At 40.5% G+C, this 24,456-nt stretch overlaps 1 protein-coding gene across 2 annotated transcripts in view; it reads right to left on the reverse strand.

Moving 5' to 3' along the window:
* Positions 1-23,322, reverse strand: part of TMEM18 (transmembrane protein 18) — a 285,061-nt gene extending 261,739 nt beyond the window's left edge. Inside the window, exons 1-5 of one of the 2 annotated variants that reach the window (XR_011336936.1) lie at positions 23,224-23,322; positions 22,106-22,226; positions 19,916-19,970; positions 18,767-18,860; positions 18,276-18,677 (exon numbers count right to left, since the gene is read on the reverse strand). Coding sequence is in view for 1 of the 2 variants with exons in the window: in XM_069851612.1 (XP_069707713.1) it covers positions 18,588-18,677; positions 18,767-18,860; positions 19,916-19,970; positions 22,106-22,226; positions 23,224-23,271 (408 nt within the window). In the remaining variant the exon portion in view is untranslated. Of the gene's footprint in view, positions 1-18,052; positions 18,678-18,766; positions 18,861-19,915; positions 19,971-22,105; positions 22,227-23,223 lie in introns of those variants that run through there. The other variant, XM_069851612.1, reaches the window with a different exon arrangement.
* Positions 23,323-24,456: the final 1,134 nt, after the last annotated feature.

The following is a 24,456-nucleotide window of genomic DNA, read 5'->3' on the forward strand; positions in this document are numbered from 1 at the left end:
CCCTCGGATCACCTTTGTAGCCGTATTCATGAAATGTTCCTAAGATCAGTGGAGGAAACATCACATCCAGGAGGAAAGCACTAGGGTTTAATAAAGTTTTTGTCAAATTGCAATAAATTGTACAGCAATATTATTCAGGCAGTTCACTGGTCATTGCCACAAGTTTCTTAATCAAAGAAGACTGATATATTGGCAGTAGTGAGATGTTTTATCTCCCCTTTTGCACTTGGATTCTTCTGGCACTTGCTACTCACCAGACATGTGCACACTCTGTGTGTGCAAATCCTCCTTCTGACTAGCAGGAAGGTTAAGAGTAGTATCAGATAAGACATGAAGACATCTCCTTCTATGATACACCCACTTAGCAGCCATCCTAGAGCAAGTATCTTTCTTATCCCTCATCCCCTGCAGGACAGAGATACAAAGGTGACACATGCTGGGACCAGCATCTCATAGGTGATAGAATCACAGAATCATAGAAAAACCAGGTTGGAAGAGACCCACCAGATCATCGAGTCCAACCATAATGTCCCTTAAGCGAAAAAAAGCTGAAGTCTGTGTCAGGTTTTGCCCTCAAACAGTAAAAGCGTTTATCCCTAGCTTTGACCCAAAAGCTGTGACTTGAACACCCATATTTTTTTTTTATATAATTAAAGGAAATAAGAATTTTTAAAGTAATGCAAGCTTAGGCTCTCACATAAGAATAAAATGGATATTCACACTGATTTAACAATTTTAAAAGCATTTTTGATGTATAGTATATGGTTCTGTTCTTTCATGGTTATGGGAATAATATCAAATTCTGTGAAATTCTAAAAGGCAAAATATTACACAAAATCAAAAAACCCGTTTTCTTTCCAGAAAAATAATCTAGCTAATTTCAGATGTAATTTTGGTCAGGAAAATCATCTCAGAATTGGTCAAAATTGTTACATACTTATTCAGACCAGAAGTCCAAACTTTAAAATTGATCCATTTTTCATTACAACTTTACCATCAATGTCTTTGCCTGAGTTACAGGAAAAATTACATGGTGGGACTGACACAGCTGAAACAAAACCACAGCAATACATGCAACACTGATGGACATTCAGAAACACCTGGGCAGTAAGACTTAATTTATGTTCTCATAGTAAAAATTTCAGGTATCAAGAATATTACAACTGACCAACAGTAGAGTGTTTAATAGCGCAAATTAAATAATGTATTTGGACATGATGGTGTTGTGTCATATTTTATATATTTTAAGGCTACAGTTTTCTCATATGTTAAAGTAATCAATCCCACATGCACTATAAATGTCAAGTACTATATATCAGGGTTAATGTAAATTTTCCCCTGTGCGACAAGAAAACAATATACTGTATGCCTGGAGAAAAACCACCATGTAATACTAAAATGTTTTCACCAGTTAAGCAGGAAAAAGCTGTCAACAATGCCAAGAATAATGAACATTTAAGCTGTTACAAAAAGATTAGCAACCGTCCTTTCTTGACATGTGCATGTAGTTAAAAGACAATTTTACTGTACATATTGACAGTCATCATCTTATGAATTCCCTTGCATGTGAATAATTATAATCAGGGAAGAAAGAAGATTACTTAAGAAAATTATGCATGTACATAAGCTTTTGCAGCACGATATTTTTTTTCTTGAAAGTTACATGGCAATGTTCTTAAAAAAATAACATGACTCAAATATTGAATTTTTCCTACTGGATCTCTTGACTCCTTGTTTTAAATTGCTAAGTATAATGAACATTCAAACTAATGCTACTAATTTTTAAGTATACTTTGCAATGATTTCTCTTTCTATTTATTTAATGATCCAATTAAAATACTACCTATTTCCAGTATGATACTTGAAGAATAATTTAATATTTATTCAAGTGTTCCTAAAAGTATTTTGAAAAAATATATACCCTTTATTTACATTTACAGGCAAGACAAAATACCGTAGGGATGCCAGAGTGCTTTTATTTGTTCACAAAGATTGTTGAGAACCAACAGGCATGACTGCAAGTACACCAGGCTAGACTTTTAACCAGGTTTTCTCATCGTCTAATAACTGAGCTCTCTCTCCTGGGCTAAAGCAGCCCTTGACAGCAGATGGTAGAACTCGCTGCGCAAGAAGATCAAAGGGGCTGCTGGTAAGTGAACTCCACCTGGGTGAGTCTCAAGCTTGTCTCCAACCGAGGCCCGGAGTACGAAACTAGTTACATCCCTTTCTAAATGAAGGTCCCTCTGGACTCGGCACTGGTGAGACCGCTCCTCGAATCCTGTGTTCAGTTCTGGGCCCCTCACCACAAGAAGGATGCTGAGGCTCTGGAACGAGTCCAGAGAAGAGCAACAAAGCTGGTGAAGGGGCTGGAGAACCGGCCTTATGAGGAACGGCTGAGAGAGCTGGGGGTGTTTAGCCTGGAGAAGAGGAGGCAGAGGGGAGACCTCATTGCTCTCTACAACTGCCTGAAAGGAGGTTGTGGAGAGGAGGGTGCTGGGCTCTTCTCCCAAGTGACAGGGGACAGGATGAGAGGGAATGGCCTCAAGCTCCACCAGGGGAGGTTCAGGCTGGATATTAGAAAAAAAAAATTCATGGAAAAAGTCACTGGGCACTGGCAGAGGCTGCCCAGGGAGGTGGTTGAGTCACCTTCCCTGGAGGGGTTTAAAAGACAGGTGGACATGGTCTAGTGTTTGATAGGAATGGTTGGACTCAATGAACCTGGAGGTCTTTTCCAACCTAGTGATTCTGTGATTCTGTCCCATTCTTAGAACTGTGAGTTATCAGGAAGTTTCCTGCATCTGTTTCTGTCCAATCACCATGATCAGCAGTTTCAGCTTACACTTGAGACACATTTATCAGCATAAATGTTGCTGAAAATAACTTATTCCTACAAAAACCACAGCTCAACTCAAACCCTCCAAAATAGTAGTTTCAATCAGTAATCGACAGATAATTTGTCAAAAAAAAATCCTACTCACCTGCACTCAGAAGGACAGGAAAGTGGACACATTATTCATTCACACTGAATTTTTCAATATGTAAGGCAACAACTCAGGGTAGCATCCACCCATAATTTTAAATGGGGACCAGATAGTCCAGTTATCTGGAACACAGGATCAGATATTATGTACAGTGTACAAGCTCACATGTATTCACACACTTTGCCTTCAGAGTTTACTAGAGGTCATTAAAAGCTTGGAAAATGTTAAAGAAATCCAGGCATATGATTGTTATCATTACTAAAAATTATAATTCTTACCTAAGTGTCCCACAGCAAAACCCAATAGGTGCTGCATGGCAGAATGCTGGGAATGTATGATTTTATTTTTGTTCCTACACACTTCACAAAGTAACTGGTATCGGCCACTGTCAGAGATGGCACTGGAACGGAATGGGTCGGGGAGGTTTAGGCTAGACGTGAGGAAAAAATTCTTTACAGAAAGGGTCATTGGGCACTGGCAGAGGCTGCCCAGGGAGGTGGTTGAGTCACCTTCCCTGGAGGTGTTTAAGGGACGGGTGGACGAGGTGCTGAGGGATATGGTTTAGTGTTTGATAGGAACGGTTGGACTCGATGATCCGGTGGGTCTCTTCCAACCTGGTTATTCTGTGATTCTGTGATTCTGTGATCCAGCAAAGCCTTTATTTTATTCATTTTTCCTGTTGTTTTTTAATAAGAACCCAACTTTGGAGTAGGAGGCATCATTGTGCTTTTCTTCACCCTCTGTCTGTCATTGGTTGTAGTTTAGGAAAGTGGTAGTGGCTTAGCTTTTCTGTAGGTGTTCTCACAGCAGGGAACTCCCCCTTCTAGCAGTGGCTGACAGTTCAGATTCTGCCTTCAGGCTCCAGGCAAACTGAAGATGCAGGAGAGGAACTTCTCATCAAAGTAAAGGAAGTAATCAAATAAATTCACACACAGCTCTTCATTCTTGATTTGAGATCATGTCACGATTTATGCCCTGCCATCCTGGTTTTCAAGAATGGTTACTTTTTCTCCTTGTTAGAGTTTATGGCTATCTGCTTCATTTATAAATAAATCAGAAACCTGTTAAACAATGTGAAGTGGACACCACTTGGGCTGTACCATAGTGTCATTATTCAACATTATTCAACTGCTTGTCCTTTTGCTGTGTAGGTTATATTTCCTAATTTTTCAAAACGACAAAAACAATTAATTTATAAAGACAGAATATTATATTCCTGTACTAAAAGAAGGATGTGGAGCTATTGGAACAGGTCCAGAGGAGGCTAATAAGATGATAAGAGGGCTGGAGCACCTCCCATGTGAGGACAGGCTGAGAGAGTTGGGGTTGTTCAGCTTGGAGAAGGCTCTGAGGAGACCTTAGAGAGACCTCCTGGTACCCGAAGGGGCTACAAGAAAGATGGGGTGGGACTATGTCTTGGACTGTTAAGGCTAGGGGCAATGGGTATAAACTGGTGAGGGGCAGATTTAGACTAGTCATGAGGAAGAATTTCTTCACGATAGGGGTGGTGAGGCCCTGGCCCAGGTTTCCCAGGGAAGCTGTGGCTGCCCCATCCCTGGAGGGGTTCAAGGCCAGGTTGGATGGGACCTTGGGCCGCCTGATCCAGTGGGAGGTGTCCCTGCCCATGGCAGGGTGTGGAACTGGATGGGCTTTAAGGTCCCTCCCAGCCCAAACTATTCTAGATTCTAGTACTTTGATTTTGCTCAGGGGCATGGTTTAGTAGTTGATAAGAATGGTTGGACTCGATGATCCTGGAGGTCTTTTCCAACCTAGTAATTCTGTAATTCTGTGATTCTGGAGGGACTTGTCATCTTTTTATGTATTCTAGTATCAAATTAGAAAAATCAATTAGGTTGAGAAAGTAGCCCGTGAGAAGTCCAAGCTAGTGGACATTGAATAAATGCTTCTGCCATAATGTGTTCAGTGACAGTCTAGCACTGAGCGCTTGCCAGCCACTTGGTGTTAATTTTACATGCTCATGTGGTTCCCCCCCAGCAAACAGGTACCTCGTTTAAATCCAGCTGAGAATGTCTGTGTGAGTTGTGATTGTTGCACTGGATCACGTAGATGCACTTTAAAAATAGAATCTTTGCGATTGTTTCATTAAAAAATATTAAGATAAGAATTTATGTTTTACAAATGAAAATAGGAAGGTTTAAATGTGAAAGAGAGTTTACATATTAATTCTTCCAATTTCTGCTTCTCTAAGAGAGTCATGCCAGCTTTCGTCTGCCTTTTGTATTAAAAAAGGAAAAGCTGTGTTTATCTTATTTATATTTGCCTATTAGTCTTTTTATCAGAAAATAGAACAATATGTCCATAAACCTGTTTTGTGGTATTACTCAGCATTATTTAAGTATTTTGTGCTTTTCATAAATTTTAATAATAATTTACAGTACATGTTTGTGAAGGCAAATGGATTTCAGGCATTCCACAAGCTACATAAAAGACAGTCATAATTGCAAATGAGGTACCTTTCAGACTACAGTCTTAGAGAAAAACACTGAACACTACATCTTTGTATTTAAATGTTGAGGCAGATGCTATTTTAATAGTCATATTCTTCGAGAATAAGGATTGCAGCCTTTTCCATGTACTGAAGTGGAATTGGAATATTTGCAAAGTAAAGCAGGTCGGGTATAATTACCAATATGTCTTTATTATTCAGAGCATTTGCAACATAGATTTGTCTTTTATCTTTTATTTTGCCATTTGTGCTTCTCTCTCTACCACTAACAGTTAGTGTGCTATGACGTTTCAACGAGGCTACAATTCCTCTCACATTCTGTTTGGGAACCTTTTATCTTTTGTTCTCACACTGCAGTTTTGGAAATTATAACTGAAGTCCATACGTTGCATAACGTGTAATGTTTAAAAGACATGAGCTGCCCTGAAATCTTGCAGATTTTATGCCAGAGTTTATTTTTTGTGCAGAGTTTATGAAGATTTTCAAGGTGTAAACCTCATTTGAGAGAAAAATATTAAGTTTTCAGAAAAGTTAGAGAAAAACAATGAAGTATCTCCATTGGCTCCCCACTGGTCTCTTCTACTGTCTTCTGTTTCTCCTCAGTGTCCATCACTTTTCTCGTAGATGCCTTCGTACCAATGCTTTGGCAGCACCAAATTATTTCTGGATATGGTTATATTTTCACACTAGAATTGTAAAAATGTTCTAATAACTTACTGCTGGTCCAGTGCAAAGTCTTTTCTGGGTTAACCAAAATGCTACTTGGGGAAAAGAATTGCTGGCATCAACTCGTGGTACGAAAACAATCAGAACTTGGAGAGTGAAATGCATCTGCTCCATTACCTCCCTGTCCAACCAAGAAAGAACTAAAGCATAAGAACTTGGAAGTTCACACCAAGATAGATGCAAAGAAAATTAAATTTCAAATAGTTTAAAAAAATACTGGTCTGGCTTTGTCATCTCAGAGCCCAAGTCAATACTCCTGGATTATCCAAACTGCTTACGTGTTGGCTCTCACTCTGCCTAACAGAGGAACGTACAGAGGCCCAGCAAGAGATCAGCTTAAATTCAAATAGAAATTTGAGCTATGTGGGGTAAAGAACTGAGACAAATCTAATGGGCTAAACCATGCCAGGGATACCTGCTATAAAGTAATAAGGGCAAAATCCATTCACCGGGATTAAATTGGCCCACGAAGAAACATTCTTGCAGTGTAGCTGCTGCATTTGTGGAGGGCATCATCCTAACCTACCATCTGCTCTTTTATATCCTTCTTTATAGCTCTGACTTTCAGAGAGCTGGTAGTGATTACCTCACATCTTTATTATATAAAAAGAGCTGTTTGCTAGTTCAGTGTTCAGAAAAAGAAAAAAGTTTTTGTCAGTTACTCATCAATTTGCTCATCTGTTTGTCCTATGCAACATGATGATTTCAAGTCTGCTGACACTGTTACCCAAGGGAGTATGATTCATGCAATAATTTTCCTTCCTTCCTGCCTATTTCTTTTCTATTTGCTAGAACTTTAATGTATCCCCTACATATTTTTCACCTTAAACTATTCTACCCTTACTAGCACCAGAGTCATTCATTTCACCTTTAAAACCTTCTTTTCTTATTTTCGCTAGGTTGCTTACTAGTATTAGAAAAATAACATTATTGTTAGAAAATATATTTTATTAGAAAGAAAAATATAATTTATTAGAAAAATAACTTTAGAACTTTAGTATTAGAAAAAAAATTTAAATTAAAATGGTAAAAAATTTTGGTTTCTTACACTTCACATGCCATTCTTGACAGGATATCTATTTTCTTCTTCTCTTCTCTTGGAAAATGAATTCCTGTTTCAAGAATAAAGACTAGTATTAATTACAATACCTTTGTGTTTACAAAGTCCATTATCACCAAGGATATGAAAGAATCATAGCAATGTGGGTAGTTTCCTCTGTTACAGTAGGGAGGTCATTTATCATTCTCTGGGATATCATCGGTCTTCTGAAAGCATCTCCTGACACTGAATCCTGCAGCAACTAGGGCATGATTTGTTGTAAGGACACCTATCAAGGACTTTTGGGGGGCACAAGAATTTCACAGTTCCATTGGAAGGGAAAGGTAGACAAGGAGGAGCTCACGCTAGCAGTGGTTTCACTTAGTAGAGCTCAAATCAGTCCAGTCTGAAAATGCAAAGCAAAGTATTGATCCTGGCAAAGACACTTCTTCTCAGTTGTCTGATCTGTGAGGTAATCCAGTCGTGGCTAATTTCTTCTTTCTGAGGAGATGAGCGGAGCTGAGGGAAACATTTTGACTCATAAAGCACACCCTAATCCACAGCGTAAAGGAACAGGCAGTAACATCTTGTGGTCAGTCTCCCTCTTCAGCAGAGCGGCTGGAGGCAGTGCATGAGGTTAAATGGCTTTTAACTCTCAGCACTGAGCTATTTATTAAGTGTTTGCTTGCTATTTCTGAAAGAGAGTTTTCATTTATATGCTTTAGTGGGTCTAGAAGAATTTCCAGCTTACATGAGCAATATCAATTTTGGTCCCTCTCAATGGAACTCTCGTGAAGGATTTTTATGCACAGGCATCTCCTGATTTCTTCCCAAAGAAAGCTGGCAGGCTGTAAGGAACATTTCTTTTTACTTCATTGTCCAATTATTTTTCCCCTAGGATAACTGTCATCTCCATTCCTTGTCCCAGATACAGGAATGTCCACTAGTTTTTCTATTTCCTCCACTTGCGGTAAGAATTCCAACTTACGGAACTTTTTTTCCATGTAGTTTTTCCTCTGTTTAATATTTGCCTTGGTTTTCTTACTTTTTCCTTCATGATACTAGCTTTTAAAAAAACCAAACAAACTTCAAACAAACAAAAGCACATCAGACTTCAACGCCTCGTTTAATCCAAATTTGTTTCTATGCATGCCTCACTTCCATTCCAGACCCTTTCCAGTTTGCTGTGTGCAGGGGATGCTAAGGGAACCATCTGTGAAGGTGCAACTGTCCTTCAGGGTCCCTTATGTCTTAGTTGGTGTGGCAGCCCTCACCTTGGCCTTAAAACCAGCATCTTCTTCTACACATAGACAGTTGATATTCTTCTCCATGAGAGTGGTGAGACACTGGCCCAGGTTGCCCAGGGAAGCTGTGGCTGCCCCATCCCTGGAGGTGTTCAAGGCCAGGTTGGATGGAGCTTTGAGCAAACTGATCCAGTGGGAGGTTGCAACTGGATGATCTTTAAGGTCCCTTCCAACCCAAACTATTCTATGATTCTATGATTCTATGATATGTGGATGCCAGTTCACTGTTACCACATTCATGCTCTTTCTTCTCTTTCATATCAAACACTTACTTGTGTTGCTAGCCTTATGCTAGGGTTATGGCTACTCTTAGCTGTTTTCATCCATCTAGAAAGGAGCTGAGTCACACCAGAGTCCAATGGAAGGAAGAAAAAGGTGAAATTTTACATTTCTTCCCCCTCAGGAGATTTGTTGTTCAGAGAGAACACCCTGCCCCGACCCCTTTAAGTATATTAGCTTGTTATGGACTAAAAGCTGTACTGCGACGCTGTAATTTACACACAGACACTTGGGATGGTCAGTGAAGCATCCCGAAAATCATGAGAAATTATTAAGTCATGATTTAATCCTTTTGCCTCTGGATCTTTTGTCCTCATTATTTTGAAATTTGGGATCTGAGAGTCCTGTTACATTCCTGATACTGATCCTGGTAAATCTATACATAACAGCTTTGTAGAAATTGTACTTCATTTCACAATCCTAAATCTACATTACCAGGCCTTATAACCAGCTTGGAAGGTTCTGCACACAGTTAAACACATGTAAACAGAGTTAATATAAGGCCTAAATTAAATTACTGTAGATGTCAGAGTATGTTAGGATGTCAAATTAGCCGTTTCCTAATATTACATAGCAATGGAGCCCCCTAAGGGTTACAAAGCAAACTGATTTCTCTCTAGCTAAGATGTAATACCACCAATTATGTATTTAATTGAAACAACTATGTATATTCTCAGCTTTATCTTTTTTTGATGAGTTATACAGCTATAGTGTATCACACTTCACTGTGTTTGATTTAAATGAGATGGCCACTCTATAAAGTATCTTCTACAATAACTATCTAGGTTAATTATATTAAATGATAGTATCTGTTGCCAGTTAGAGTTGAATTGATATGTGTCTACCCAACCGGCATATATAAAGCAAAATCAGAATGCTTTCATGCTGTTTAACTCAGTATAATATTCTGATCAGCAGCATTTTAACCCATCCTTGTGTCCTGCACTTGCGACACGATAACCCCGAGCAGTGCTACGAGCTTGGGGAAGAGTGGTTGGAAAGCTGCCTGAGAGAGAAGGACCTGGGGGTGTTGGTTGATAACCAAACGAACATGAGCCAGCAGTGGCCCAGGTGGCCAAGAAGGCCAATGGCATCTTGGCTTGGATCAGAAATGGCGTGGCCAGCAGGTCCAGGGAGGTGATTGTCCCCCTGGATTTGGCACTGGTGATACCTCAGATCCTGGGTTCAGTTTTGAGCCCCTCACTTCAAGAAAGACATTGAGGTCCTGAAGCGTGTCCAGAGAAGGGCAACAAAATTGTTGATGGGAGTGGAGAATGAGTCTATAAGGAGCGGCTGATGGAACTGGGTTTGTTTAGCCTGGAGAAGAAGAGGCTGAGGGGAGACCTTATCACTGTCTCCAACTACCTGAAGGGAGGTTGTAGTGGTGGGTGTCGGTCTCTTCTTCCAAGTGACAGGTGATAGGACAAGAGGGAATGGCCTCAAGTTGTGCCAGGGGAGGTTCAGATTGGACAACAGGAAAAACTTTTTCACGGAAAGGGTCATTGGGCACTGGCAGAGGCTGCCCAGGGAGGTGGTGGAGTCACCACCCCTGGAGGTGTTTAAAAGACGGGTACATGAAGTGCTCAGGAATCTGGTTTAGTAGTGGACAGGTACAGTTGGACTCAATGATCTCAAAGGTCTTTTCCAATCTAGGGATTCTATGATTCTATAATTTGCTAAGTAATAAATAAATAAATTAATAATGCTATGCACATTGACTTTAATGCTGTTAGTATACTTCTAGCATTTTCATTCAACATTTTGTATGAAGCCACTGCTAGACTTTCAAAAGAGGGTAGATCTTATTTGAGAAGACAAGATTTTCATTTTTCAATTGGAAGGATTTTTGGTGACATTTTTGAGCTATTGCTGTCTGGAATTTGCCAATATTGATGTATATTAACATGCATAAGAATGAAATATGTAAAAAGTGATAAAAATGACTATTTTTTTCTGTATGTACATGGTATTTGTTTTATTTTTCTTGATCATGCTAAAACCCTGACAAGTTGTCTTTAAGTGTATTGATTTTATAATTCACTTTACAAATCTATTGATATGACTTGCAGTTAATACTACAAAAAATTCTGAAAATCTCCAATGTATTTCGCTCCACTTAAAGTGTCAAAATTGTAATGTCAGAATCTTTTCTTTTGATTTCTCTTAATGCAGAAGTCTTGAAAGTTGTAAATTCCATGATTTTCTTCAGAGCTTGGAGAGTGCTTGTATTCTCTTCTCTGACACAGATCTCCACTGTATTTCATTCCAACATAAATTTTTCCAAACTTTTTATAAACTTTGTGCAATGATTTAGGAAACCATAGCTCACCTATAAGCTTCATACCTTTTCAAATTATTTTTTAAAGTATTTAACAGTTACTAACAAATCAGTTACTGAGGAATCTCTATTTAACACTATTTTGGAATACTTTTACTCCTGCTTCACAGAGAATTGTGTGGAGATCATATAACATTACAATTGGCATTGGTTGCAGACATATAAATCCAGTCAGCTAATTTTGCATGTTATATTCGTTCTTTCTGCAATATGGAGGAACCTGAAAACTTGGGCAACACACACTATTTACTAAATAATTTGAATTTCTAATGATAAAAAACAATAAATCAATTTGCAAGAAAGAAATTAGCCTCATGAGCTTTTTTTCTTTATAAATTAGCTCTTCTTAATCAGAGGGATATTGTATCCTGTGTTTTGATAATTATTGTAGAATAAGTAGTCTAATTTAGTGTTTAGAGTTACTGAAACAAGAAAATAGATAAAACTGGACTGTTTTACTTGTGTTGACCCTGAGATTTCAAAGCAAAAACAGACAGTGATTACTTACAAAAGGTCCCACTATCAATTAACCTACAAAACCCACAACCTTCAAGTAAAACCATTAAATCTATTTCTAATTCCATTTTACAACACTGCAGCGGACTGCATGTATTTAAACAACCAGAAAGCTTACAGTTCCCTGGATTCTGTTAGAAAATAATTTGTCATGAATGGCTGAAGATTTCCATATTATGCTTGGTACATCAGCTTCCCAATTTTCGTGATGCATTTGCTTGAATACAAATCATACAAATCACATTTTCTCTAGGGTGGCTACAGGAAGCTGATCACTCTCACTAATCCCTAAATCAAGGTGAAGAGGATAGTATCAGAGGCTTAACTCTCCCAGTTATGGACCTAAAATGATTCACCTTTTGTAGATTCTACTACATGTTACTTCAAGATGCATCACTAATGAGCTGTTGGGTAGATCATTACTGCGCACTGCAATGGAATAGCACACATTTACCTTTGTTCATGTATTTATCCTAATTCCACAGCATCATCACTTGAATGACTTGTAGAATTGCTGAGTGTTTCTATCATATTAGAACCCTCCTAGGCTTAGTACTCCTGGAGATCAGGTATCTCAGACCTAATTATATGAAAAAAACCCAACTTCACATCTTGCCCCACTAGTTGAAACTACCTAGGTATATTCACCAGGTAGCCCTAAGACTGAGAAAGAATTATGATTTCAGTGAAGGGTCCTAGCCTAGATTCTACTTTGTCCAGCTGAACTTCATTCTGCCTTCCCTCAGGCTACCATGCAAACCCCTTTTCTCAGTTTTTTGCTTTATCTGAAGGGAGGAAACATATACAAGATTGTATTTCTTTGACTCAGGGCTGTATTCACAAGCGTGTTATAAATGACACTTGGAACATGTCAATGTTAAGAACCATCCCTTGCTGCAATCAGTTCTGCTGAATGTCTTGCTAATTATAACATTTTCAGATGAAAGAGGCAACACATTTGATCCTGACATTGGTTTCAGTTGGTTTTAACTCTGGAGAGTGCCAAAGAAAATAGGGCCACGATTTCAATGGGACTTCTTAAAGTCAGTGCTTGCGGCAGTGTAACATATTACCAGTTACAGCTCCTTTTCTGGCTTCATTAAGCCTGTGAAACTACATGAGAAAGGTTCCTACAGTTCATAAGCACATGAAAAAATAAACAAAAATATAGGAAGTGCAGAGGTCTTCCTTTTTAGTCCTTGGAGATATTTTCTACTCAGTACAATGCTTGCAGATTTGCAGCAAAATTGTGTTATAAGTATGGCCACAATTTGGAGAAACCAGCCAGAAGAGAGATCACAAGACAGAGGTCCATAAAGCACATCGGGTTTGAGTTACGAGGCTGGCATTTCACAAGCTTGATGAGTTATAAATGTCTAATCTTTTCAAAGTCATTATGTGCATGCACGTAAACCACAGGAAAAGGACTGAAGTCCATTGAAACTGTAAGTCTGTATTCTTAAAGAGGTAGCATGTGGAAACAGGACTTAGATTATTTTTTTTCTCTTTTTTTTACAAGGGCTTGGAGTGACAGGACAAGTAGGAATGGCTTTAAACTGGAGGGGAAAAGATTTAGACTAGACATTAGGAAGAAATTCTTCATAATGAGGGTGCTGAGGCACTGGCCCAGGTTGCCCAGGGAAGTTGTGGCTGCCCCATCCCTGGGGGTGTTCAAGACAAAGTTGGACGGGGTCTTGAGCAGCCTGGTCCAGTGGGAGGTGTCCCTGACCATGGCAGAGGGATTGGAACTGGATGAGCTTTGATGTCACTTCCAATCCAAATAATTCTATGATTCTACGAATTCCAAGGATAAATAAAAACAAGCTCAAAATCAGGTTCACAAAGAGAACAGCAAGTGGAGAACTCTGCATCTACATCTTCTCAAAAGAAGCTATAAAGCTTCTGAACATTGCTAAGTATCATTTACCAGTTGGAAATGATTTCCAAGAACCTCAACCATGGCTATAAGTGACTGCCAGCTACACAGACACTTGAGGACAGACTTGGTAACAATACAATACATAAATCAAAAAGAAATAGAAGGCATACTTAAGCCATGTCAATTCATGAATCAGATTGCTTCAGTTAGCTTTCCTGCGTATTGGTCACACAATAATGTAATTGTTGGACTAGATGATACAGTGGGTCTCTTCCAACCTGGTTATTCTATGATTCTGAAATGCTGCAGAAAGTACTTATGAAGCTGTGGTGAAAAACTCTATAGAAGCAGCTTTTCCATGTCAGGCAGTGACATCCAGTGGCGAGTTCTGTTCACTGTAATGATCTGATGCACAGAAAACGACAGAAACTTGTGTTTTGTTGAAACATATCACAAGACTTAACACCTGTTTTAAAATATTAAACGTTTAAATTAGCAAATATACGCAATATGTGAGTTTTATAAACAGATAAATATACTCTGATATATCAGTTATAAAAATAGTGTGAAATCTACAGTGAAAAGTTATTTTGCTTCTATTTTAATCAAACTTATACTAGAAAAAGAATATGTTTCGTAGCTGTATTTAAAGAAGAAAACATACCCTACATTACAACTTTATTCTATCTTGTTCACACAAAGAATCATTACTGAAAAGAGGTTGTAGAGAGGTGGGTGCTGGGCTCTTCTCCCAAGTGACAGGTGATAGGACGAGAGGGAATGGCCTCAAGCTCTGCCAGGGGAGGTTCGGATTGGACATAAGGAAAAGTTTCATCACAGAAAGGGTTCTCAGGCACTGGCAGAGGCTGCCCACGGAGGTGATTGAGTCCCCATCCCTGGGGATATTTAAAAGACTGGTAGATGATGTGCCCGGGGATGTGGTTTAGTAATAGACAGGTACAGTTGGACTTGATGATCTCAAAAGTCGTTTCCAGCCTAGGGATTCTATGATTCTATGATTTTTCCCAACATTCGCAGTTCCTATGAAAGACAGAGCTCAAGATTTGAGCTTATGATTCTCAAAATCCACAAAGCAATTCTGCAGACCCTCCCTCCACTCAGGATTCACAGCCACAGCAGATTTTCTCGAGTATGTACCTTCAAGATTCAGCAGATGAAAGGCCTTAAGAGTAGCTTTTAAAGTTCTTTATTTATAATACACACAACAACGCAGGAGAACTCAATTTACTGTCTTTCTGTGCCTTTGGGAGATATTTTTTATGGGAAACTGGGATATCCAACACACACATGCACTAAGCTAACAAATAATCCTAAGGAACAGACATTTTTATTCCCATATTGGATCTCTTACATTTCACCTAGAGTAAGATTCATTGGACCAGAAAGAGGTGAAAATACCTGCCAAGCTAAGGATGTGGCATATCAGCAGATGTGGAAAAAGAGAGAATTTCAGGTTCTCATTCTTGGAAACCCATCTCATCTTAGTTATTACTTTTCCATAAGGAACAAGGCCAACTTCAAACTGCAGGAAGTTTGCCAGTTAAATTCTTCTATCTTTTCATAGATTTATATGCAACAAAACTACTTCCTACTATGGTGAAGTTGCCAGGTTAATGTTGCTTTCTCCCTTTTAATATTTTTCCACGCTGCCTGACACCATGTATTGTTGTGGAAGGCTGAAGATCTGAGTCACTGCCTCCAAGTTACACAGAACCAGTAACAAATCACCTCTGTCTCATCTTGCTCTCCAAACTGAGCAGCTACCAGCTTTTCTGTACGCACGTTCCAAACAGAAATAAACAGGTTCTTTTGCAAGCAACCTAAATTCAGGTCTCCCAATTAAAAGTAAAGGTATTCCAGCAGCCTTAAACATTTGTCTCTCATTCACTTGCACATACAAAATACTAAGTAGGCAAAACAGTCTCTAAATTCATGATGTAATTATTCTGGTTTGTCGGCAAGCAGGAGCTAACATTATGTTATGGCACTATCACTTCATAAATCCAGCGACATAATGAAGAAAAGCCACGTTTTACTTAATTGAGGGTTTCTCTCACGGTTAAAAGATACCCCTTCTTCTAAAATGTAGCTCTTAAATTTAGTGTTTCTTGCTCAGGGTTAGCTAGAGGTAACAACTCAGATACAAACTTGAGTCTTTGTGAAATGTAGAAAACAGGAATATTTTTCTGATAAACACATGGTCCAAAAAGCAATAAAGCTGGTGAAAGGGCTGGAGAACAAGTCTTATGAGAAGCAGCTGAGGGACCTGGGGGTGTTTAGCCTGGAGAAGAGGAGCCTGAGGGGAGACGTTATCACTGATGTCTACAACTGCCTGAAAGGAGGTTGTAGAGAGGTGGGTGTTGGTCTCTTCTCCCAAGTGACAGTAATAGGATGAGAAGGAATGGCCTCATGTTGTGCCAGGGAAGGTTCAGATTGGACATCAGACAAAACTTCTTCACCTAAAGAGTTAGTGGGCACTGGTAGAAGCTGCCCAGGGAAGTGGTTGAGTCACCACCCATGGAAGGATACTTTCTAAACCAAGTATTACCTGGCTCCTAGCTATCGCATTATGTCAGTGGTGTCTGAAATCAATAGATAATATACAGCTCGAATTTTTACTTGCTAGTTAAAAATATAGTGCTTGCCACTGACATTCTAGGGTTCTTTGTTCTTCAGCTTTGTTAAAGGGCTGGAATGCCCTGGGATGTTATATTAAAGGGCAAAATTACCCTGGTAATGGAACACAAAATGAAATACTGCCTGAAAGGTCAACTACACTGAGAGGAAGAGGAAAGAGAACTTAAGCAAGCACAAGATTTTTTATTTCATTTAGGATCCCCAAAGGTAGTGAGAATTTATCTAGTAAATCTTGTGCAAAGCAAGTCACATAAAAACAGGCAATAATTTGTTATCTTGTCTACGTTACACAAGAAAGGACAGATCTAATTGCTTTATCTCAACAGCTTCACATATTTACAGAACAGGGAATTTTCATTTTCTTCTAACTGCACATACAAGAAAATATGTTGAAATACTTGGGGAAAGTTTGCCTTGTGTGTACTAAGGCACGTTGTTTTCCACTGGAACGCTCGCTGGTTAGGTGCTCTAAGTTACCTCGTTACTGCGAATCAAGTTCATAATTGCTGTGAAGCCAAACACGATTGGTAACAGGGGTGATACCTCAGTAGGATGAAGTACTACAGCTTTAAGTGTTTGGTATGAAAATGATTGTGCATTGATAGCGTTGCAGAACACTCCACAGGAGGAAAGTCAGGAGCATGTGTGTGTGATCACGCTTAGGTTCATGTATGAAAAAAATACATACTTCTCCGCAGTGAACTGTTAGAGAAAAGCTGAACTTTTCTAAACCAGCATGAGAGGACGACATCTATCTACAAAATCTCACAGGCCTGTTCCTTGGTCCAAAAGACAAGTGCCAGGGACTATTTTGCATCCATTTGGATAGATTCTATTCACTCCTCCAAAACAGGGACTGTTCCCAAAAGGCGCATGGTCTCCAGCAGACCACTGCAGATATTTTCATGGAGAAGTCACAGTTGACATTGCCCAACACTGCATCAAGAGTTGCGACAGAATACATGAGGGAATGGCCTCAAGCTCCACCAGGGGAGGTTTAGGCTGAACATTAGGAAAAAAAATTTCACAGGAAGGGTCATTGGGCACTGGCAGAGGCTGCCCAGGGAGGGAGTTCAGTCACCTTCCCTGGAGGGGTTTAAGAGACGGGTGGACGAGGTGCTGAGGGACATGGTTTACTGATTGATGGGAATGGTTGGACTCGATGATCCGGTGGGTCTCTTCTAACCTGGTGATTCTATGATTCTATAAGCTGCTTATCTACCTCAGGTCTGTATTTCCACTGTTGTCAAAACTATTCAAGCATTTAAAGTTAATATCACAAGTACATGCAAGCTTAATAATTTAGTGTTCTGCATTTTTGGACCCTACTGTTGTTCACATTAGTCTAAATTCAGTTCTGTAAATCACCTTTCCTGTGTCTTAAATAACATCTATTCTAGACAGAAGATTAGATCTTCACACAAAGGTTTAAATGCTTCCAGACGCAACTTCTACGAAATACAAATGGGGTCTTCCACTGTGTTCATTCCTCACCCCAGATTTCCTTACTCCAATAAAACCAAGTTACTCTGAACAAAACTTATTAATGTTTTACCAGAATTAATGTCTCATTTTGTTATTTATTTAAAAAATATATTTAAAAAAAGAATGAAATTGCATAGAACATTATAAAGTTTCTCCCCAACTTTCTGTTCTACAAATAAGCAAAAAGTATCAAAATTTCATCCAGTTTTAAGAAAATACTTTTCTAGCAGCATTAAAATAATGAAATATAATTTTTTTTAAAAGTCAGAGATAATTTTATTTACCTCCACAAATTAAGGACAGTATTTTACCAAACTCAGAATTTTCATGAGAAAAAAAGAAAAAAAAATTTGATTAAAAATTAACACTAATCAACCCCATTCAAGATACAGTGGATAATTTTATTTATAAAATGCTGCTGGCACACAATACACACAGAAAGTATGAAACATGATTATAAAGAAGTGAAATGCTTCATAGAAGCATAAATTCCTGAGGTGTTCTGAATACAATCCCTCACTAACTGAAATTCACACCACTGCTCCAATTGGCCGAAGCAGCTGAAGACTGGATAGTTGATAGACACAGATAAGACACAGTTACAAAATACAGAGGGAAAGGGAAAAAGACTGGAAGACTGTCTCTCACTAATACTTGTAGCATTGGTTGTGATGGAAAACTATTAGTTGTTTGACACTGAAGGGCAAAAAGACCTTAAAAACCTTCTAAGACCAATTTCACCGTCAATTCAAGTGCATTGTCGATATCTGCGTCCACCTCATCATCCACCATCACAGGTTGCAGTCTTCTTGACTTCAGACACAAAACCATTGCTGTTTCTGGATAAACACATGGAGGAATTGATAACTTGGACAAGTCTTATTTCAATTAAAAAAAAAAAGGTATTAGGCACTTTCACTTCTTTTTCTCTTTTTCTGCTTTCATTCTCTGCTGTCGCGTCTTCAGTTCAGTCATAACAGTCAAAGTTCTGTAAACCCAGGTGACCTGAAAAGTACATTATTCAATGTAACCAATCCACATACATTTACTTATCAATTTATTGAAAACATCCACACAAATGAACACATACATACCACAATTATAATAGTATTCACCAGCAGTGGTGCTGAAAATACAAGTGAAATAAACATTCCTCTTGAATCAAAGTATTGGTACTTTGAGAATAGCCTGAAAGAAAAAGAAAAATGAAAGAGGAAGCTTTATTCAGTGTAGTTCACACAACATTAGGCTTTCACACTAACTATTCAACACAGACATTGTACAGATCATCCTAATTCTTGGGATCACCAAGTATAGGCTGTATAATTAGTATAGTAAACATAGGTTCTATTCTATGGTCTTAGGTAAGAACAAAGAAACAACCAATATCTCATCAGCTACAAGTATTTAATACCAGCTTTTCTTTTCTTTTAAGTCTTATCTAAATAAAACAACCACAGATTAAGTAACGTACTAATGTGACAACAAAACTACATACATTTGTGCCTCAGAAATCACGTGAAGTATCTGAAATTACTTTTTTGGGTATTTTGCTTACTCACATTAGAAATGATAACTGAAATAATATATAGCAAAACTATAATTTAGGTTGTGTACGACTAAAGTGAAACATAAAGAATCAAAACTTAGCTGCCTGCATAAAGTAGTGTTAAACACAACTTCTGGTTACATCAGGAAAAGGCTAGTTCGGTGCTTATGAAAATAACTCATCAGCTTAATCCTGGTACACGGGCTTTGTAAAACAGACAAATGTTACTGCTTTTTATGCATATGAGTAAGTATATAAAATAGTAATGATTTTTGGGAAGCAGCGCGTATCTTCAGCTTATTAAACATGAATAGCTACCCATGTAAACCCAAGAAAATCAAACCAAAACAACAACAAAATCAAAGCTTACATCTTTTTCCCCTTAAGCATCACACTCTGCTTTTATCTTAGTACTCTGACTAGTTAGTTTACAACCACCCATGTAAACATAGATTTTAAGATACATGCTAGTTATTTAAAAATTATCTTTTCTTATCAGGTAAAGGATAACTATGTCGTACCACATGATTTTATATAAAAGTTTTCTATTAATGCAGTAGACCCTCTGCTATTTCATTCTACTGATAAGGCATGAGCAATACTCTTTAAATTAATGTTTTCTATGAATGACATGAAAAAAATATTTTTAGAAGAACACATTTAAATGAATGAAAATGAAAGTGAAAACATTTACCTCCAATTCATGGCTGCTAACTCATTTATATATTCAGCGCAGTACACTAAGCCCACTGCACAAGAGAAGAAATATACTAGGTTAAGTATGTCTTTAAAAATAAACTGCCATCAGTTTTGACATCAGTACCTACCAGACACCAGAATTTTTTGATCCTCAGAAGATTACACATTTAACTGCACAAACCTAACTCTGATTTAAACAGCCCATCTAGTGACTTAGTAGTACAAAGTGATCACAAAACATACTCAGTATATTATGAACAAACATACCTAAAATTCTACTCATTTGAGCTTACAGAAGGAGCTCAGCATTCAATGAATAGTAATAAAAAAAAATCTGTATTTTTTCCAACATGCTTCTTGGTGACTACTTCTGAGTTATGCCAGCCCTCCTCAAATCTGGTATGGAATTAAGTTATCATTTTAGATGCTATGGTGTCACACTGATATATTTAACATTAATTAGTACACTAACATAATATTAATTAGTACACAAGCTGTTACTACAATGTTCCAAACCAGTCTTGCTCCTCCTTGTGCATTATTATTACAGCTGTCGATGAGGCACACAGTAAACCTGCTCCAGAAATGAATTCAGCTGAAAGCTGATGGTGTTCACTGAACTGCCACGTGGGAATAAGGCAGAGCAGAAAGCAACCGCTGGCTCTCAGCTGATTTCTTTGCTGCTTCTCCAGCACAGCTACAATTTCTTTGGAAGCTGCAATACATGCAGCATCTACCATGGCAGAAACCTTATATATCCCTCACTAAGGCCAGAGTTTTAAATCACAATTCATATACTCTTGGAAACTAAACTAATAAATATTTATCATGGGATCACAGAATGGTTTGGGTTAGTAGGGACCTTAAAGAGTGTCTAGTTCCACCCCTGCCATAGGCAGGGACATCTCCCACTGGATCAGGCTGCCCAAGCCCCATCCAACCTGGCCCTGAACCCCTCCAGGGTTGGGGCAATCACAGCTTCCCTGGGCAGCCTGTTCCAGCACCTCACTACCCTTGTAGTGAATCTCCTCTCTTTCAGCTTAAAACTGTTACCCCTCACCCTATCACTTCACTCCCTGATAAAGTGCCCCTCTCCAGCTTTTCTGTAGGTAGTCTCCAAGTTCTGCAAGGCCAGCTTCTGTAACAGTTGATCACGTATAGACACAGGTATTATTACAAGAAACACTACTTTGCATGCACTTTTATTGGTCGCAAAGTATAAAATCATGCACTGTGCACTCTTTTCCTTTTTTTCTTTTTCCATGTAACAAGTGCGGCTTCAGCAGGCAGTTTTGGTGCTTAGTTTTGACTCTGGCAACATCATGCTCTCCTTATGCATTTTGGTGCTGTTAAACAAATTGTTACGCAGTGTTATCAGTGTTATCTAATTCACAGATTGTGGTAATATCAGCCTTTGCGGTTTCTTGTCGGTGCTCTATCGCATATGGGTCATTGATTGTTTGCATCCAGTGTTTCAGGGCATGTATCTTTTTTTTTCTTTAGTAAAATATTGTTTAGACTCTGGCCCCGAGTGATCTGTGTCACTCTGATGACATGGCTGGAGGTTACTCTAAGTAGGAGATGATAACGTGCCCTTAATACCAAAAATGCCAGCAAATAAACCCTCCAAAGCTCACTTTGGGGTTTCAGAAAGCAAGCATCCTTTTAATGCAGGCCTGAGCAACACAAGGGAGTGGTCTCCATCAATTCTGGGCAGCGAGACAAGAGCCAGGGACACAACGTATTTCCCACTTACGTGCATGTGTATATATTTTCCCAAAAATGTTATTTTCCAAAGACTAATTTTAATGTTACTACGAACTTCACAACAGTCCAATCTCTTGCTAATTTGGAGCTGGCTCCAGCTCTGTCTGACCTTGCATTTGAGATGGGGAAAGACTGCAAACAGCCGATGAGAGAAAAAGACACACCTGTCTGGCATAGATCATACTGAACACAAAAGATAATAGTGTCTGGAAAAACAATTTGAAAAATACGTTATGAAAACGCATGCTACTGCAGGAACATTCTGTCTAACTTTCAAAAAATACAGTTACTTGCATAAAAACTTAGCTCTACTTAAACTTAAATAAAAATATTCCACTTTTCTGTATTAGTGACTACTTTTTGTATAGCTCTTTAGCGTCCGCATGCCAGCTCACTGAAGCTTGATCACATAACTCACCCATGCAGAAGAAGTGCCCTATTTGCACCCGGTAGTGCTGGAAAGAGATGCACGTCAGGACGAAGCAGAGGAGATGGAAAACCCCCAGCCCCACCAGCCACGGCTCAGACCAGTCCGTCTTCTGCAAGCAAAATGAAAGATCAGGCTATCACAGAGAGTGTCACCAGGCAGCTAGAGTGAGCAGCTTCCCTTCTCCTGCACCCAACAACCCATTTCAGCCACGATCTCACCAACCAGGCTGGGAATGGAGTGAGAATCCCTGCGTTGGGAGAACACAAAGAACACAGAACCACTAGGTTGGAAAAAGACCTTTGAGATCATTGAGTCCAACCGTTCCCGTCCACTACTAAATCATATCCCTGAGCACTTTGCCTACCCCTCTTTTAAACACCTCCAGGGATGGGGACTCAACCACCTCCCTGGGCAGCCTCTGCCAGGGACGGATAACACTTTTGGTGAAGTATTGTTCCTGATGCCCAAGAGCATCCCCTGCCCTGAGGGGGTGGGGGTGGTGGGATGCAGAGAGCAACCCCTGCCCTGGGGAAGGGGGGTGGATGCAGAGAGCAGCCCCTGCCCTGGGGAAGGGGGGTGGATGCAGAGAGCAGCCCCTGCCCTGGGGAAGGGGGGTGGATGCAGAAAGCATCCCCTGCCCCGTGGCATGCAGCCAGCCCCTGCCCTGGGGGGGATGCAGAGAGCAGCCTCTGCCCTGGGGGAGGATGCAGAGAGCACCCCCGGCTCTGGGGCGGGATGCAGAGAGCAACCCCAGCCCCGGGGGAGGATGCAGAGAGCAGCCCCAGCCCTGGGGGGAGGATGCAGAGAGCAGCTCCAGCCCTGGGGGGAGGATGCAGAGAGCACCCCCGGCTCTGGGGGGGATGCAGAGAGCAGCTCTTGCCCTGGGGGGAGGATGCAGAGAACATCTCCTGCCTCGGGGGGGATGCAGAGAGCACCCCCTGCCCTGGTGGGGGGATGCAGGGAGCAGCCCCTGCCCAGGGGGAGGATGCAGAGAGCAGCCCCTGTCTTGGGGGGGGATGCAGAGAGCACCCCCAGCCCCGGGGGGGATGCAGAGAGCAGCTCCAGCCCCGGGGGATGTATCCAGCCCTGCCCAGGCCCCTCCTCACCGCCAGCACGGCAGCGAGCCCCGGCGGGGTGCCGAGCGGCTCCTCCATGCCCGCCGAGCCCCGAGATGGCGGCCGCTCGCGAGATTTCCCCGCCGGGCGGGTTGGGCACCGGGGGCGGCTCTGCTCCTCCTCCCGAGGCTCGCAGCGCCGCATGCAGCGGGGAAAGGAGGGAGAGCAAAGGCTGCGGGGCCGAAAAAGCCCGCAAATAAACCCTCTGAGACTGGTTTTGGAACTTTAGAAAGGAGAAGCATCCTTCATCAGGCCTGGGCGACACGAGGCGGTGATCTCCATCAACCCTGGGCGGGGAGACAGCGCCGGGACCGAACAGGCCTCCCGCTCACATGCGTGTCTGTAAATTTTCGCAGAAGCCTTTTGCATATTCTGTTAATTCCCAAGGGCTCCTTTTAATGTTATTGTGAGCTTCACAATAGTCCAATCTCCTGCTAATTTCATAGAATCATAGAGTCAGCAGGTTGGAAAAGACCCATTGGACCATCGAGTCCAACCGTTCCCATCAAACACTAAACCATGTCCCTCAGCACCTCGTCCACCTGTGCCTTAAACACCTCCAGGGAAGGTGACTCAACCCCCTCCCTGGGCAGCCTCTGCCAGTGCCCAGTGACCATTTCTGTGAAATATTTTTTCCTGATGTCCAGCCTAAACCTCCCCTGGTGGAGCTTGAGGCCATTCCCTCTTGTCCTGTCCCCTGTCACTTGGGAGAAGAGCCCAGCACCCTCCTCTCCACAACCTCCTTTCAGGTAAACACCATGTTATCAGAGGGACGTGCTGTCTAACTTTAAAAAATACAGTGACATGGATGAAAACTTAGCTCTGCTTTAGTTTTAATCAAAGTATTCCACATTTTGTAACCAAAGTATTCCACTTTTTAATCAGTGCCTCCTCACACCCAGCTGTCTGCCTGTGCTGAGTGTGGCACCAAGTCTGAACCATCCTTCCTGCTTCTGCAACTGAAGCTGCACGCCTCCCAGATGACCTTGACTTTTCCAAGAAGCAGCAAGCAGCTCTGGTTTTGTTTTTAGCATTTGGTACTGAAGTTAGGAGGCTAGTAGGTGATTCTCCTCCTCTGCTCCTTTGTCATGAGACGCCACCTGGACTACTTTGTCCAGTTCTGCATTCCCCAACATAAGAGAGATATGGAACTGTTGGAATGGATCCAGAGGAGGGATATGGAGATGATCAGAGGGCTCGAGCACCTCTGCGATGAGGACAGGC

The sequence above is a fragment of the Phaenicophaeus curvirostris genome, chromosome 2 (genome assembly GCF_032191515.1).
Source record: "Phaenicophaeus curvirostris isolate KB17595 chromosome 2, BPBGC_Pcur_1.0, whole genome shotgun sequence".
Lineage (NCBI taxonomy): Eukaryota > Metazoa > Chordata > Aves > Cuculiformes > Cuculidae > Phaenicophaeus > Phaenicophaeus curvirostris.